The sequence below is a fragment of the Drosophila persimilis genome, unplaced genomic scaffold, assembly GCF_003286085.1.
Source record: "Drosophila persimilis strain 14011-0111.01,24,50 unplaced genomic scaffold, DperRS2 tig00000002-arrow-pilon, whole genome shotgun sequence".
NCBI lineage: Eukaryota > Metazoa > Arthropoda > Insecta > Diptera > Drosophilidae > Drosophila > Drosophila persimilis.
The window spans coordinates 3348580-3363979 of NW_020825289.1; the positions used below are offsets into that span (position 1 = coordinate 3348580).

General features: G+C 49.4%; 1 protein-coding gene across 4 annotated transcripts; it reads right to left on the reverse strand.

Annotated features, from left to right (window-relative positions):
• Nucleotides 1–23: 23 nt before the first annotated feature.
• LOC6591197 lies at nucleotides 24–14614 on the reverse strand. 4 transcript variants are annotated; one of them, XM_026985034.1, is made up of 8 exons: nucleotides 14131–14614; nucleotides 9640–10130; nucleotides 8851–9036; nucleotides 6700–7808; nucleotides 6431–6569; nucleotides 4952–5182; nucleotides 586–704; nucleotides 24–522 (listed from the first exon to the last, which is right to left on the reverse strand). In XM_026985034.1, exons 2-8 carry the CDS (start codon nucleotides 10124–10126, stop codon nucleotides 409–411), a joined length of 2385 nt encoding a protein of 794 aa, XP_026840835.1. In that variant the 5' UTR covers nucleotides 10127–10130; nucleotides 14131–14614; the 3' UTR covers nucleotides 24–408. The 4 variants fall into 4 exon arrangements, with proteins under 4 accessions (XP_026840835.1, XP_026840834.1, XP_002015446.1 ...); XM_026985033.1 differs by having other exon boundaries at nucleotides 6431–6566; nucleotides 9640–10230; XM_002015410.2 differs by having other exon boundaries at nucleotides 9640–10230.
• Nucleotides 14615–15400: the final 786 nt, after the last annotated feature.

Genomic DNA, 15400 nt, shown 5'->3' on the forward strand with positions numbered 1-15400 from the left:
GGCTAAACTAAATGCGAGTGAATTGCGCACGAAAATCAATCGTTTAAATTAATTATGAAGTAGCCTATGTTAATGTTAAATACAAAAGCCTCTTAAGATATGTGGTTTCTCTTGCAATATACATACATATGTCGGATAAGAGAGCTTGCAATACGTAATGTCGTATGGTTGATAATACTTTGCCATATGAAAGTGTGTTCGATATTATTTAGTGGACAGTTTGGACGGTTTGCCAACCACCTTAGGCCATCCACCGCTTACAACACGAAACGCTCAACGAGAATCTTTGGATGCTGGAACTGTGGGAGTACACAGCGCAGAAATGCGCGACAGCTACCTCCCCCCATAACGCCTTCTATGTCATTTGCTAATGATATTAATACGTAGATGCTTCGCAGCAGCTTCTCTCTAACAGCTCCCCGCGGCCTTGACACCTATGAAGAACCCGGTGCTGCAGGAGTGCTGATATACCTCGCACCATGAACTGTATGTGTGGTTGTTGAATCCGCATATTTTGTGCACCTGAAAGTGGGAAAGGGCGTTAAGTAAAATGTGTCACATCGTTCCACTCCAGCGGAGGCTCACCAGTCGCTGCTTCGGGCAATTGTACCGACAGGACACGCAGCGCGGCAGACGCGTCTCCAGATCCACCAAGCAAGTATCCTTCGGGCCACATATGATGTCAGCGCAGCTCACGCGGTCCGCTGCAAAATAAATTTCACGATTTCACGTATTCAGTTGGCCGTGGTTAAGTTTCTGTTTGGTTTTATGTTTGCAATTTCAGTTTATGGCCAATGTGAAGGGCCCCGGCCCATATCCGGCTACCCATGAGAACAGAACAACATCAGGTGCTGCCAATCACGGCACTTGAGACGTTACGAACCAGAGCCTCCGTGAAATATGCAAAAAAAAACGTTCTAGCACCAGGAAGCAAAAGTCATCATCATTTAATCGCAATCTCCACAAGATTCAAGCGCTGTTTTTATACCCGATACTCAAAATGAGTATTGGGGTATATTAGATTTGTGGTAAAAGTGGATGTGTGTAACGTCCAGAAGGAATCGTTTCAGCATCAATAGCCGAGTCGATTGAGCCATGTCTGTCTGTCCGTCTGTCCGTCCCCTTCAGAGCTAGAGCAACTATGTTTTGGATCCAGACTTCTGTGAAATGTCACTGCTACAAAAATATTTCAAAACTTTGCCCCGCCCACTTCCGCCCCCACAAAGGGCGAAAATCTGTGGCATCCACAATTTCGATGATACGAGAAAACTAAAGACGCAGAATAGTAGAAGATGACTACATTTCTAGAGTGCAAAATCTGAACCAGATCGTATAATTATTATAGCCAGAATCAAGAAAACAATTTCATTCTTTCTCGCTCTGTCTCTCTCTAACACACAGGTTTCATGGTCGGTTTTGCCAATTGCAAAATATGAGTTCAAGGATCTCAGAACCTATAAGAGCCAGAGCAACCAAATTTGGTATCCACACTCCTGTGATATCGGACCTTGACCGTTTCGTGTCCAAATTTCGCCACACCCCCTTCCGCCCACACAAAGGACGAAATTCTGGGGCATCCACAAATCTCAGAGACTATTAAGGCTAGAGTAACCATATTTGGTATCCGCACTTCTGTTAGATCTCACTATAAACGTAAACTAAAACGTATATCTCAGAATTTCGCCCCACTCCCTTCCGCCCCCACAAAGAACGAAAATCTGTTGCATCCACAATATTGCACATTCAAGAAAACTGAAAACGCAGAATCTATCAGATTGCCGAATCTGGATCAGATCGGATAATTTTTGTAGCCAAAAGCAAGAAATCAATTTGCAGTGGCTACGCAGCGCCCGGCGTCACGCTCAGACTGATTTTCTGTCTCTCTCGCACGCACTCTTTGTCGTGTCGTTTAATATTAGCGGCGTCTGCCGGAGGAGAGCCATACTGACTTAGTATCGGGTATAACTGTAGAGTTGCGGAGTCCGCAGCAACTCACAACGTTCCCCCTCGTTTTTTTTTTTAGCTGTCGATATCTTAAATTCAGTCCAATCTCCGCATATATATAATCTCGTGTTATAACTACTACTTCGGATCCAATATCCACCATAATGATTTAGAAATCTACTGCAGCATTGACTTATGCCAATACTATCCTATCTTTCCTTCCGCTTAACTGTGGTGCTGTGGCTTCGGCTGTCGTTGGGTCCCAGAACTACCATTTTCTACGCTGACATATTATTCACACCGCAGGCAATGGTACGGACAGGGCAGCCCTACCCCGCACGCGACGACTGGAGCGCATGCTCAAGACGGGTAGCAGCAAGCCGAACCGAGCTGGAGATCCAGCACAGTCGGACGGCCAAGAGGCAAGGGAGTCAGCCAAGCGGCACGCAGCCGCAAACGCCAGGCAATATATGTATTTATCGTCAACATGATCTCCGACTTGGCAACAATGTTGCATGCCCCCGAAGCATTGTAGAAGGCAATTGCTTACCGGGTGGAGCAGGGCATGGACTGGACGGGGGATGGGCTGCATGCTGGCGGGGCGGGGCAGAGTATACATACGTCTGGTTCTGCATCTCTGGGCGGACAAAACGGCGACGGTGCATGAAAGTCGCCCGTCTACCAATTCGTAACAGTTAAAGTTTATTAATTTCAACTGCCAATTTAGCTTTAGGCCTTTAGGTCCTTTGCAACGACTGCGCTCCTCCCTGCGTGGCTCCCCCTGGCCACACTGGTTGATTGTGATGGATATGTCGGGAGCACGGCCACGACCACGGCCTCGCTGCCTCGCGTACCGCCTGCATCAGCATATCTACACATCGCACATCTACAGATGTGGCTGCAGGTATGGCTGATAATGCCGTCACAATGCAGGGCAACTATAATTTGCAATGTCGACGTGGTTTAATCAACGCCAGCGGCTGTCCCGGATCTCCCCTCCGTCGGTTATTGCCCAACGTCCGTTGGCGGAACTTAATGCAACATTGTGTGGCATGGTCAGGAATTTGGCGTGGGTCATGTGTCTGTGTGTCTATGTCATGTGTGCGTGAATGTGTGTGTGCGTCTGTGTTACCATTCTGGCTGTCTGGCTATTCGGGCATTGCGTGTTGTTTAAGGTGATTTTAATACGATCGTAAACTACAGCCAGCGCAGGGGAAGAGCAACAGCAAGAGTAAGAGCAAGAGCCCAGACGCTGAGCCAGACATAAGTGACGTCGCGACGACGTGGACAGCTAGACGGCTGTGTATGTGCATGGGGATGGAGATGGGGATGGAATGGGGATGTGGCTGCGGCCGAGTCTGGCAGTTGCAATCACAGAACCTGCGTCACCAAAGTCGTTGCGAAAATGGCGTTTTAATGGTTTGAACGTGTAGTCATATTTCTTGGGGGCAGCGGGAACTCTTAGTGGCCTGAGTCTGATTCTGAGTCTGAGTCCCTGCTTGTGCTAGTGCCTGTTCTGTTCCTGTGCCTGTTTTATTTTGCTTGGACCCGAGCCTGGATTGCTGGTTCGCTGGATCGCTGGATCGCTGCAAGTATTTACGAGTATGTGAAAGCAGACAAGCAAACACACGAGAGCCATAAACTGACTATCCATGAAGATAAAAAGCTCAGGGACCAACGCACACAGGTGCACTATCTTATCGACGGGCGATCCACAGAACATAATGAGGAACAGACGCATATTCGTACAATCCAACAGTTGGAAGGGGCAATGGCAATTGCAATGGCAAGGGAACGACTAGGTGTGAGTGGAAGTGCCAGAGGAAGAAAGCAGTCTGGCCGAGATCAAGAAACTGCATGCACGCACGCATTCGCAGGAAGGGAATGAAATGGAAGGGGACGCAAGAGAAGGGAAGGGAAGGAAAGGGAAGGAAAGGAAAGGGCTAAAAGCAAAAGTGAATAGTAGTTAATGATCTTAACTTATTGTAATGTCCGGCTACCGTTCAGAGTGGGCATAAGATCGTGCTGGAAGGGTACAGGAGCCGGCAAGCTCTACCGGCAATGGTCTCAGCCGACTCTCAGGAGAGTAATGGTAGTGCTGGTAACTTCGGAGAATGCGGACCGACATCATAATCGTACTGGGTGCAGAATGATTGGTCATTGATAAGTAATAACAGAGGGGTGCGGCTGGTAGAGGGAATTGCGTCAGCTGTTGCTGTCGGCGCGGGGCTGGCAGTGTTTGTTTCGGCATTAATTTGCAACAAAACACAGCAATTACCAGGCCATTGCAGCCAGCAGCCAGCAGCCGGCAGTCCAGCTCCCACTGCGGCCTGCATTGTAATTAATTGGATATTGGAGTCGATCAATCGGAGTGCGACCACAAAACTAATAAGCATGAATGATACGAGCACCGACGACGCGGTAGCGGGGCAAGCTGTAATTGTGGATGCGCGCCAGCAAAGTGGAGCAGCCGACAGACTGTGCGACAGTGCGGCCTAATCGAATTGCTGGCAATCATGGAGCCGTATAAGCAAATGCAGCAATTTCAGCCAATCGCCGAGCAGCGGCAACCCGATATGGCCTGGCTGCAGACCATCGCCACAGCCAGAGCCACAGTCAGAGCCAGAGCAGCAAGGTAACCAATCGACTTGACTTGACTCGACTCGACTCGAATCGCCTATGCGAGTACTAAGCCTCAGTCAGCCAAGTCAATCAAATGCAAAATTGCGGTTCTTTGCTGATTGTTGTTAAATTTGCACAGCCCCTCTGGAACAACCATCAAGCCAGCTAAAACCTCAGAGCTAAAACAGCAACAATGCACTGCAATTGCCATTGCAATTGCAATTGCAATTGCAGGCTACAGTTTGCCGACAGCAGCAGGGCTCTCCATACCAATTAATTTGATTGACTTTTCCAGCCAAACTCCGACTGCCGGGCAGCCGGGCAGCCGGGCACGCGGGCAGTCGGAGAGCCGACTCCAGAAACTGGACAAAATACTCATACATACCACGACAGGGTCCCGAATATGCCACGGCGATGGAACGTCCAGTTTTGCAAATCATTCGATTTATATCACAAAGGCTCCTGTATGTCTTGCCGTCGACACCGCACACTGCCTGCTGCTGCTCCTCCTCCTCTTCCCGGGGACACTCGATTTTGCAGGGAATGCAGTGCGGGGTCAGGTACTGATCCTCTACGCAGGTTAGGCCATTCAAGCACTGGACGCCTCTACAGCTACCTGTGGAAATGAGAGCGTACATCAATACAATACACGCACACATGTACACATAGTCCTAATAATTTGTAAGTTTAAAGTTCAAACAAAATATATTCATTTTGCAAATAAAATTTTGTATTCAGAATACAAAGAACTGGCGTTGTCCACGTAGCTCTTCCCCATTCGCGCTGTCGAAGCCCCACCAGTCAACACATCTGAACTAGTCTCCTGAGTAAACTCATGCCGAATCTGGCAACTTTGTCTTCGTTGCTTAGGCGCTGATTGGGACTATTAATAAACTATTGGCCAATTTCTATGATTAGCCAGATCGTCGCAGTGTACAAAAGTGTGTGTTTGTGTGTGTGTGAGTGTGGATATATTCGCTTATATGGCGAGCAATAAACTGTCGAAATTTATCATGGTACATGCCACGCCAATGGGGCCCGCTGATGCGAGGCCCCAACGCGTTGGCGCCAACTGTGACACTTGCAAGAAATTGCATTCATTTTTCTGCTCAAAATTACGAGTGCTATTGAATGCGAATGCGAGTGCGAGTGGATGCCGTAGATGTGGATCCTGTCCCATCCATCCCCTTCTATCTTCCGCGGCAAGCAGCTCCATGCATAGGCAAACGGTTGCGTTGCCGATTGCGCATTCCATTGGATATCGGCACGCGCCAACGTTAGATAGCTGTCATTGTTGGTGTTGTTGTTGATTCGAGTATTGCCGTTTATGTCTTGCAACAGAAATTGCCACGAAACGGCCACAGAAGCATCAGTGGCAGTGGCAGTGGCAGTGGCAGTAGCAGCCATGTCGTGTGCTCACGGCTAATCCAACAAGTTCTTTGGACTCTTGGCTCATCGTTCTTGTGCGCCGCGCTGTTTTATTGATAATTTGAGCATGTTTGAGAGTGCTTCCTGTATCATTAAATTATTACACAACATTTCGATCGAAGCTCTGGAGGGGATTGGGACCGGGACCGGGATCGGGATCGAGATCGGGATCGGGTCCGGGATCGGATCGGATAGGCGATGCAATTGGTGCTACCCTAACTCCAACTTCAACTTCAACGTCTGGCTCCGGCTCTGGCTCTGGCTCTGGCTCTGACTGGTTGATTTCACCACTGGCGACAAGTTGTTGGCCGTAATTGAAATGTGCAATAATTTGTCATCTAATCTAATTGTGGCACGCGAGCAGCCCGTTCCCGTTCCCCAGCCCGGACAGTATATGAATTTTTCTCTGCGTGTGTGTGGATATGGGTAGACTTACTCTTGCAGTGCCCCCGATAGGCGACCTCCAGTTGGGCGTTGCTTGTGCGGCAGGCGCGCTTGCGCAGCTGGCATTCGGTGTTGTAGGTGCGTCCGTCGGTGCCGCAAACCGGATTCTTGTGCTGCTGCTGGTGCTGCTGCTGAAAGTAACCAAGTTAACAAAACGCCCAAAAAACTGCCCCAAGGAGTATGCAACGCTAAGTGCGAATGGAATGGATAGAATGGCGGGGACTGGGACTGGGACTGGGATGGGATGGGATGAGGACTTACCATCAGCACAGGCTCATAAATTCCACCCAGAAAAGCCAAGTCACCGGCATTAGCCAAGTGGCCATGGCTGATGCTGATGCTATGGCCGTCCGCAACCGCAGTCGCTGCCGCAGCCGCTGCCGATGACGCAGTCATTTCACTTCCGTGTTCATCCAGGTACAGACGACGCTGCGCATGTGCCCCAGACATTGTGGTATTCGCTGCCAGCGTAGATGCTGCTGCGGTGCTCGTATCAGCTTCTGCTTCTGTCTCAGCCACTTCTGCCGGGTTAACTGCCGTTCCAAAGCGCTGTTCGTGCTGTTCATGATCCTTGCCGGGCCTGTGTTTGGGCCGCCTGTGCCTGCGCGGCTCCCGCTGCCCATTGTCATGATTTGGGGCATGCTCAATGCGTCTGGTTCTGGTAGTGGCTTTCTGGTGTCTGAACGGGGCATTGTCTAGCTTCTGGTACTGTCTATTACTGTCGTTGGCGGGTTCATTAGCATTTGCAAACTTGTGTCTAGACTGAGCCGAAGCCGAAGCCGGAGCTGGAGCTGGAGTCGAGACTGAGACAGAGACAGAGAGCGCCGCTTGTGCAGGCGTCTTGTCTGCTTTGGACGAGTCATTGGCTCCTGTCGTCATTGATCTTGTAAAGTGTTTGCCTTGGTTATTTCTGTGTCTGCGCCTCTCATAGCCCGTCATTTCCACTCTGCCGCCGCTCCGCCTGGCCGTGGGCAGCTCTTGCGAATTGCTGTTGCTGTTGCTGCTGCTGCTGTCTATAATCAAAAGTCTTCTGTACTTCGTCTCGCCCTGCGCCTTTTTGTGACTCTGGCGCCGTAGCATCTGTTGCATTTCTTGGGTTTGTTCTTGTTCGTGTTCGTGCTGGCGCTGGCGCTGTTGATGCTTTCTTTGGTTGTCAGCGATGGGGTTGTTGTTGAAAATTTCGCCACTTAGACTACGTGAGCCGCGCGGTGGTGGTACTGTCACTGCCACTGTCGGCGACATCTTCCATAGCTTCTGGTGTTGTCTTCGACGCAGCGCTGCCCCGCACTCGGGGGCACAGACGCACTTGGGCCTTCCCTTGCGCTTGACGCACTTTTTGTTTGGCCCACATTTGAAACCCTTACAGTTCTCTAAAAAATGGCAAGAACAAAATATAACAAAACACACAGATTACTTTTTTGCGGCTTTGCATTGAAACAATTATTAACTGTGGGACGTCGATTGATTTGTTTCTTTTGGTTATAATAATGATTCGATCTGATCCAGATTCGGCAATGTGGTAGATATGGTCATTCTCTATGATTGTGCGTTAATATTCTCGAATGTATCTTCGGGCGCACCCTTCCTAACCGACATTTCAGAGGAAGATGGATGGGATAATAACTGACATTACGTCTCACGGCGCAGGAAAGGCGCATACCCAAGCGGTATGACAATGTAACTTAAGTCTTCCTTCTTCATGAAAATATCTTATTTCGTTCAGAAGCTAATAATTTATCGAGCTGAAATGGCCGAATGTCCCACTGTGCGTCGCGTTTCAGGTGTTTTTTCTCGATTTGGGACTATAGTATATAGTATAGTCTATTCGTAAACACTTTTAGGGAGACTTGCAAGTATGGAATGGATGCCAGCAGAACTCAGAGTTAGGTTAGGTAGAGGCGGCTGCCAGGCTCGCTCGGAGCCCGACACACTTAGGCCGGTTTCCGCCCGTTGTGATACCGCTTGGGATCCTTCCCTCCCTGCAGTGAGATTTCATGTCAACAGTTGTCCCATCCAGATGCTCTTATAAAGTTTGCAATCTTTCTGGGACACAGCGTGGACATCTCCGAGATGTCGTTCAGGAAGGCGGACCTAAGAGTTTTAGTGCCGGATTTATCCAGAAGGGTCGGACACGAAAAGACCCTGTCCTTCGGGTACCGACATATGTACCTTATTTGGTATATTAGATAATCGTTTCTTTCGTTTGAATACTCTTTGCTAGCGACCCCCACCAGACAATTATCATAGCTGATTTAATCGCTGTATGATTTGCCTAATCCTTACTTCTCGTCCCACGAAGCTCGCTGCTACTGATCAGTCTATAGCCCCATCTCTTCCCAAATATCTTACTGGTATACATATGTACATATGTAAGGGCGCACCCTTATTGGTGGTACCTCGTTACGCACTTACCAATGCACGGAGCGCACTCGACGCCGCCTCCGATGGCCGTCGCAAAGAAGTACTCCACGCTGCTCAGCTCGCGATCGGTGTAGGAGAAGGTCTGGCTGGCGCCACAGCATTCCGACTTGGTGATGTTCGTGGAGAATATCTGGCTGCACTTGCCGCTGCCCAGGTGGGTCTGCCAGCAGGTGCCGGCTGCGGAGGGAGGAGAGCAAGATTTGGGCAGAATTTTATTAGAATTAGAATGAAACAGTCGACCTTAGCGATACGACATGCGCTGGGAGATTCCATTGAATCCTCCCCTCCAGATTTAGAAGGCCTGGAAATAGCCACCGTAAATATTGGCGTGTTTACTAAATGGAATCCGTGGGGAGAGTTCCTGCCGCTAACTATCTTGAGGCAGAAGTCGTTCCAACGATCCCAAATATCGCAGCATGCTGGAGGGAGAATTCGCGGGCCGGTCTTTCTGATCTGTTGATATGTTTGTTTTGTTTTGATCGACCCGGCATGCCAAGCAGTGAATGCGATACCGCCGACCGTTGCCGTAAACAAACAACAGCTCTGCCGTGAGAAATTGCGTCATATTTGACTAAAATGTGTCACATTTGTCGTTCGATCCGCCGGGGCAAGGGCGAGCGACCGACGCACAGCTGCAGGCACGAAGTGAGAGGAGAGGAGATACATTTGGAGACACAGATGGGATGCCATGAACGGATTCAGGGAAATATCGAAATATATGATTTTGGGTCATTCTCTCCTCAAGCAAGTGTGAGTCAGAAAAAGTATCTGGACACTTACCCGCCGCCGGCCGCATATTCAGTAGCAGCAATCCTAAAGCAAACAGAGCCATCGACACCGCTTGAGAAGTGGCTCGCAGGCGGCTCCTCCTCCGATGTGGACTAGAACCAGATAGGGGCTTCTGTTTGCCTTGCTGCTTATGGTGTTCACGTGCCATTGACACCTCGTCACTTGGATCGCGAGTACCGGGCGTGCGTCTATGTCTCACTCGGTCCGCATTGACGTCACGGCCATGGTCGCCAGCAGCCCTGACACAGCCATCGTCTTTCCCGTCACTGGCCAATTCTTGCAGAGAGTTCCATGCGATTACTATAAATAAACTTAGAATTGATCTACTTTTGTGGCTAGTAGTTGTCGTCGATGTCGATGCCACTGCCGTTGCGGCCGATTCTGATGCTGCTGACGTCTTTGACATTGTTGCCGCTAATTGGTTCGGTGGTGTACGCGCTTCCGCTGATGCCACAGGAAGTGCGCGGATCGTCGGCATTTCTCTGCGTTTGAATTTGTAATTTGATTTTAAAAATGTCAAATGGTTGTGGCTGTTCGTTTGATGGTGATGAGGCATGACCAGGCGATGGAGAACGGCCAAAGCTGAGGATAAAAGACGCACGCGCAAAAAAGAGGATGAGATGAGGCATGAGTTCAGTTGCAAGTTCCAGGTTCCATTATAAAATGCACAAAGTTCTTGGGCATCGCTCTCGCAATGCAGGGAGGGAGTGCGAGTGCAGCCACTTGGCCGAAGAACTCGCTTCGGGCACACAATCTTTTGTACAAGAACGACAAAACGGCAGAGAGCCAACAATTAAGTCTCAAACGTTAAGTTGACATTGAGCAGGCGGTTTTCAAAATGCGACTACTAAAAATAAAGAACCTGTTGCTGTCGCCGCTTGTAGTAGTCGTGGCGTTGTTGCCTTGCCGCACATTATGCAGCCGCGTCCACCTCCGTCTGGCTCTGAAAGTCCGTCTCTGCCCCCACCTCTGTGTCTGTCTGTCTGTCTGCCTGTTTGTTTGTTTGGTTGTTTGCTTGGGTCGCTAGTTTGGCATTTGCTTTACTTTGGCTGCCATCGCGGTTGCCATTGCAATCGTCATGGCACTAAGGACGTGCTCGAGACAACATATGCAGGGATGGGGTAGGCCGGAGCAGACATGCAACAATTTCTGCCCAGAGAGGCCAATGAAACGTGACTGTAGTGTGGTTTTTCTCAAGTATCCTAATTTGGCCGACTCGCGAACGTCCTTGAGGCGATGACAACAACCGCCTCCTCGTCCTCACGGAGGCAGCGGCGGAGCCCTAATAGATTAGCCCACTGGAAGCGGTTCCCCCCGAGTGCGGGCCGCCACTTTCGAAAGTTCAGCAGCTCGAACGGCTCCTGCTGCGGATGTTGCCGTTGCATGCAGCTGCAGCAGGCACCACCAGCATGCAGGCAGGCGTGCTGCCTGCCCTTTTCAGGTGAACACTTAATGACCCACTGCGTCATGGTTCCTGTCCAAGCCAGTGTCCGTCGTTTGGACCGAAAATTATGGCGTTAGCATGCGCTGTGACATTTTGTAGGACGCTCCAACTGCAGTTTCGTCTCTCCGTCTGTGCCCACAGCCGTCGCACACGCACACGTACACGCACCCTGAGGCAGGAACATCCACACAGTTGCACTGGAGCTGGAGCTGGGGCTGGAGCTCAAGCTGCATTCCTGCGTTGGAGCGGAAAGACGCCTGCCCGGTGGCTATTTTTAGACCTGGTGCAGTCAATGGGTTTGCACTAGTATAACCGCTGCGGAAGCTATCGCAAATAACTTTTTTACTACTCGTACCGATGCACCGATGTACTGATGCACCGACACGTGCAGAGAGAGGGAGTCTGTCCTAACGAGTGTGTCTAACGTTTAGATAGATCTGACATGATCTGGGATATGGGACTTGGGGTCTCTTCATGGTCCTTCGAATGATCGGCTTGTGTCAGCAGAGCTTTTGTTTGCGTGCGAGTCGAAATTTTGGGCCTTTACTGTACTCGGAGATATCGCGAATTCCTCAAAGCTTGCAGGCACTTCTTTCGGGGCCCGTGGAGCCAACAGTGAGGAACGGAGCGGCCACGCCAGAGGCACAGCAACCAAAAATGCAAGGAGCGCCGCAGCAACAGAAAGCAGAAAGCAGCAAGAGCAGGGCATAAAATGCATTCTCGCCAGCAGCAACTGCATTGCCAAACACAATATCACGCATACACAACCGCAATCCCACTGATAAACACACACACACACACAGACACACACAGACACACACAGACACACACACACACACCGCACATACAGTTTTGGAGAGTTTGGGGTTTGGGTCTGTCTGGATACAGCGAATGCCTTCTCGAGATGCAGTTTGACCGTTGGCCGCCGCTTCAAAAGACCTGTTTTTATGTTTTTGGGCATTTATTCTGGACCTTTTTTTTGCTCATTTTTGTTTGTATTGAATTGCATCTTTTGCTGCGCCGATCAGAGTCTGCTGATGCACTTGAGCAACAAGTGCATAATTTCAACCTTAAGACCGTAGCTGGCCAAAAAAAGCATCAAGCGTGGTGCTGAGTTTCACTGCGGTTCCAGAGCCTCCCTTGAAAGGTATTCCAGTATAGGAAACGTAGGAAACCGCCTTTAGTTACATTTGCATTTTGTATTTTGCATACTCGTATTAGATTAGCCCGCTCGCATGTCAACTCCCATCCCGGTCCACCACTCCTCAGTGCGTATCATGTTATAAGTCGCAAGGAGTCGGAGTCGGAGTCTAAGGCGGAGTCGTAGTCGGAGCATGCACTGAAGCACGTGCTATGCGTGTAGCCAGAAAACTGATCTCCCAGATAGAGCTCAGTACATTTGGGAAACAATGTTGCGCTGCTCAAAAAGCACAGCGAGGAAGTTGAACCCAGCTCCAAAGCTGTTGAGGATGGGATAAGTTGGGATTAAGTTGGTCGACAGCTGCAGCACCCCGTCCCCCGTGAAGCCTTCAGCGAGTGACTTTGAGCCCTATTCCTGTGCCCCCATTCCATTCACGCTTTTCCCAGGCTAGGCGATTGCGCAATAGGGGCGGGGGGGACTCAGGACTGATCCAGCTATTTAAAGCACTGTCCGTTCCGCGGAACACCGAATGTCTTATGTTTACGAGTGTGTGCTCTTCTATGTGCGTTTGCCCTGCCCTGCCACACTGACGTGTGGGCTCAAATCAGAAAAGGGTCAACATATTTGGTTTCATAAATAACAAACAGCCCGCCAAACCGATACCGTTCCAGACTCTCTGGAGTGGAGCTTCTAAGGAAACTGTTTGTCATCTGCCGGGGCGGACGCGGAGCCAGCAAAAACAGGAAATTCATTTCGACAAAGTCAGCAGTTTTGGCGCGAGATTAATGACTTCTGGACAGCGCCCCCACCCTCGCGCCCTTTCAGCGCCTGCCCCTCATTCCACCATTTGCATATGACAGCGGCAGCCACAGCAGCAGCAACAACAACAGCAGCAGCAGCAGCAGCAGCAACAGCAACAGCCATAGCGGCAGCAGCAGCAGTAACAAAAGCAGGAGCTGGTCGTTTGTTATGCAAGCAGTAAATTTTCAATAAATATACATAGGATAGGCGCACAAACAAACCAAACCACAACAAAAATTGAATTGACGGACTGCCGGCGCGGATGCCACAGCATTCCACCAGAACAGCAGCTGATACCCGGGACGGAGGGACAGGCGACTTTGACCACTTTGAAGCCTAAGTATCCAAGAAGATGTTTGTTTTTGGAGAGCTCACGCATCGCGTCACGCGTTTGTGGGCGCACTGCACATTGCACATACGCAGCGTTGGCCGAACACCCGCCACTCGAGAGGGTCTTATTTGATGAGCCCGTGTATGCACCGTGCACTGTACGATCTAAGGCCAGTCGACTCATTTACAGGCATCAGCGGGAGTGGAAGCGGGAGTGGAAGCGGGAGCGGGATCGGTAGCCGCAAAAATACAAAAAGTAAACAGGAAATCGGCAGGATCGCAGAGCTGGAAGAGAGCGTGAAATCGCTGTTTGCTTTTTCTGGAATGGTATGCTATTGGTTTTTCCTCCCATTATTTTTTTGCCCTCTAATACTCCGTAGTACTCGTACTCGTTTCTGTCTCCGAATCGGACAGGCAGAGGCAGGGCTTGCAGACACAGCAAACCGCACAGGCCCAGGCCCAGGCACAGGCATAAGACTGTAGGACCGTCTCGTCGGGCAAATAAAAATAAATATCGGCTCACATGAAATCCGAGCTCTTATTGAGTCTGTCGATCGCGCCCTTCCCTCTGTTGACAACTATGCAAGAATTTTGTTATTGTCTGAGATGTGCAATTATCGTAGAAGAGTTTTTCTGCCACTGCAGTGGTACCAATAAGTGGGAATGAAAATGGCGACCTACTCCGAAAGTTGTGCCCACGCAATGGTGTCAATGAATAATGAAAATTTCATCCCCGAGAGCGGACCTCTTCTGTCTCTTATCTCACCTTTTCAGCGTTTGTTTAGCGATGATTAGCACCGCTCTGTGGCGGCTCACAGACTGGCTGCGACCACGCGAAAATTGTCGATGGGTTTTGGCTAGTGGCTAGTGGCTAATGGCTCTACTTTTACATCTTGTTTTATCAGCTCGTTGGCCTGTCTTCAACACTTGTGGAAAATGCAACTCAAAAAAATTATAAAACCGAATGAACCGAATACAACACAAAAATATTTCGTGGCCAGAACAGAAGTGAACGTAATTGAAAATGGGTAATTGAAAATGGAAAACTGCAAGCTCGACAACGATTTGTGTTTTGCTTCCGCTAGCTGATCGCTCTTTTCGCCGAGCTTTCTGAAGCAAACGATTCTCGGAAGTTTTCGCGTGCTCCGCACTTGTCTGATTTGGAACACTACTCTAATATAACGTCTTTGCCGAATCACAGAGTACGGTAAGTACTGAACGTTTAACTTTAACTGTCCGCGGCGACACCAATTTCCGTTGTTTCCTTTTCCGCGGCCGTTAAAATTGTGCCAAACAGTGCGGCAGTGCTAACATTAACATCCAATGAGTGGGAAAAAGTCTCTCAAGTCGGAGCTGGATTCGGGTTTGAGTTCGACGTGATTGCGTTTTGTATGGCAAAATCACTCAAAGTCAAAACGCATCGAACCGCATTGCTCAAACCAAGTGGTTGCGTTGCGTTTGAACAATCACGCTCAAACCAAACGCTCACACCACAGAGCGAGAGAGAAAAATGTAAGAGTCATTAACATAAAATTTAACATTGGACGTGTTTAACTTAACATTGGCCATGCACTATGAATGAACTTCAAAACAACATATAGCGGCTGCCAGTATAAGAAGTATAACAATAAGATCGCTTTAAAAACATTAACCATATTTGTATATTGGTAAGTTTTTTTTATACCCGGTACTCGAAGAGTTAAGGGGTAAGGGACTAGTTTTGTGGTGGATTGGCATCAATAGCCGAGTCGAGTGACTGTCGGTCATTCCGCTCTTCTTGTTCGACGCATAGTCCTCTGAGACTAAGAGGAAAAGCCTTTTTTTTTGTTTGTTGACTCGTGAGATATCACACTGAATCAAGCTTTTTTACAAGTTTTGCCACGCCGCCTACCCCACCCACAAAAGGCGAAAATCTGTGGCATCCACAATTTGCGTATTTCTATACGCATAATCATAACGAATGACCATATCTACCAGATGGCTGAGTCTAGGGAGGGCAGCGAGATATAAAGGCTGGTGTTGGTAGCGGAATACAG

What these genes read in the sequence shown, in the direction of transcription:
- LOC6591197 (XM_002015410.2), bottom strand. Translation starts at nt 10,204, where the DNA reads ATGCCTCATCACCATCAAACGAACAGCCACAACCATTTGACATTTTTA. An exon ending in GAATATGCGGCCGGCGGCGG is followed by an intron (nt 9,037 to 9,639) that starts GTAAGTGTCCAG and finishes CTCCCTCCGCAG; the next exon opens with CCGGCACCTGCTGGCAGACC. An exon ending in CGAGTGCGCTCCGTGCATTG is followed by an intron (nt 7,809 to 8,850) that starts GTAAGTGCGTAA and finishes GCCATTTTTTAG; the next exon opens with AGAACTGTAAGGGTTTCAAA.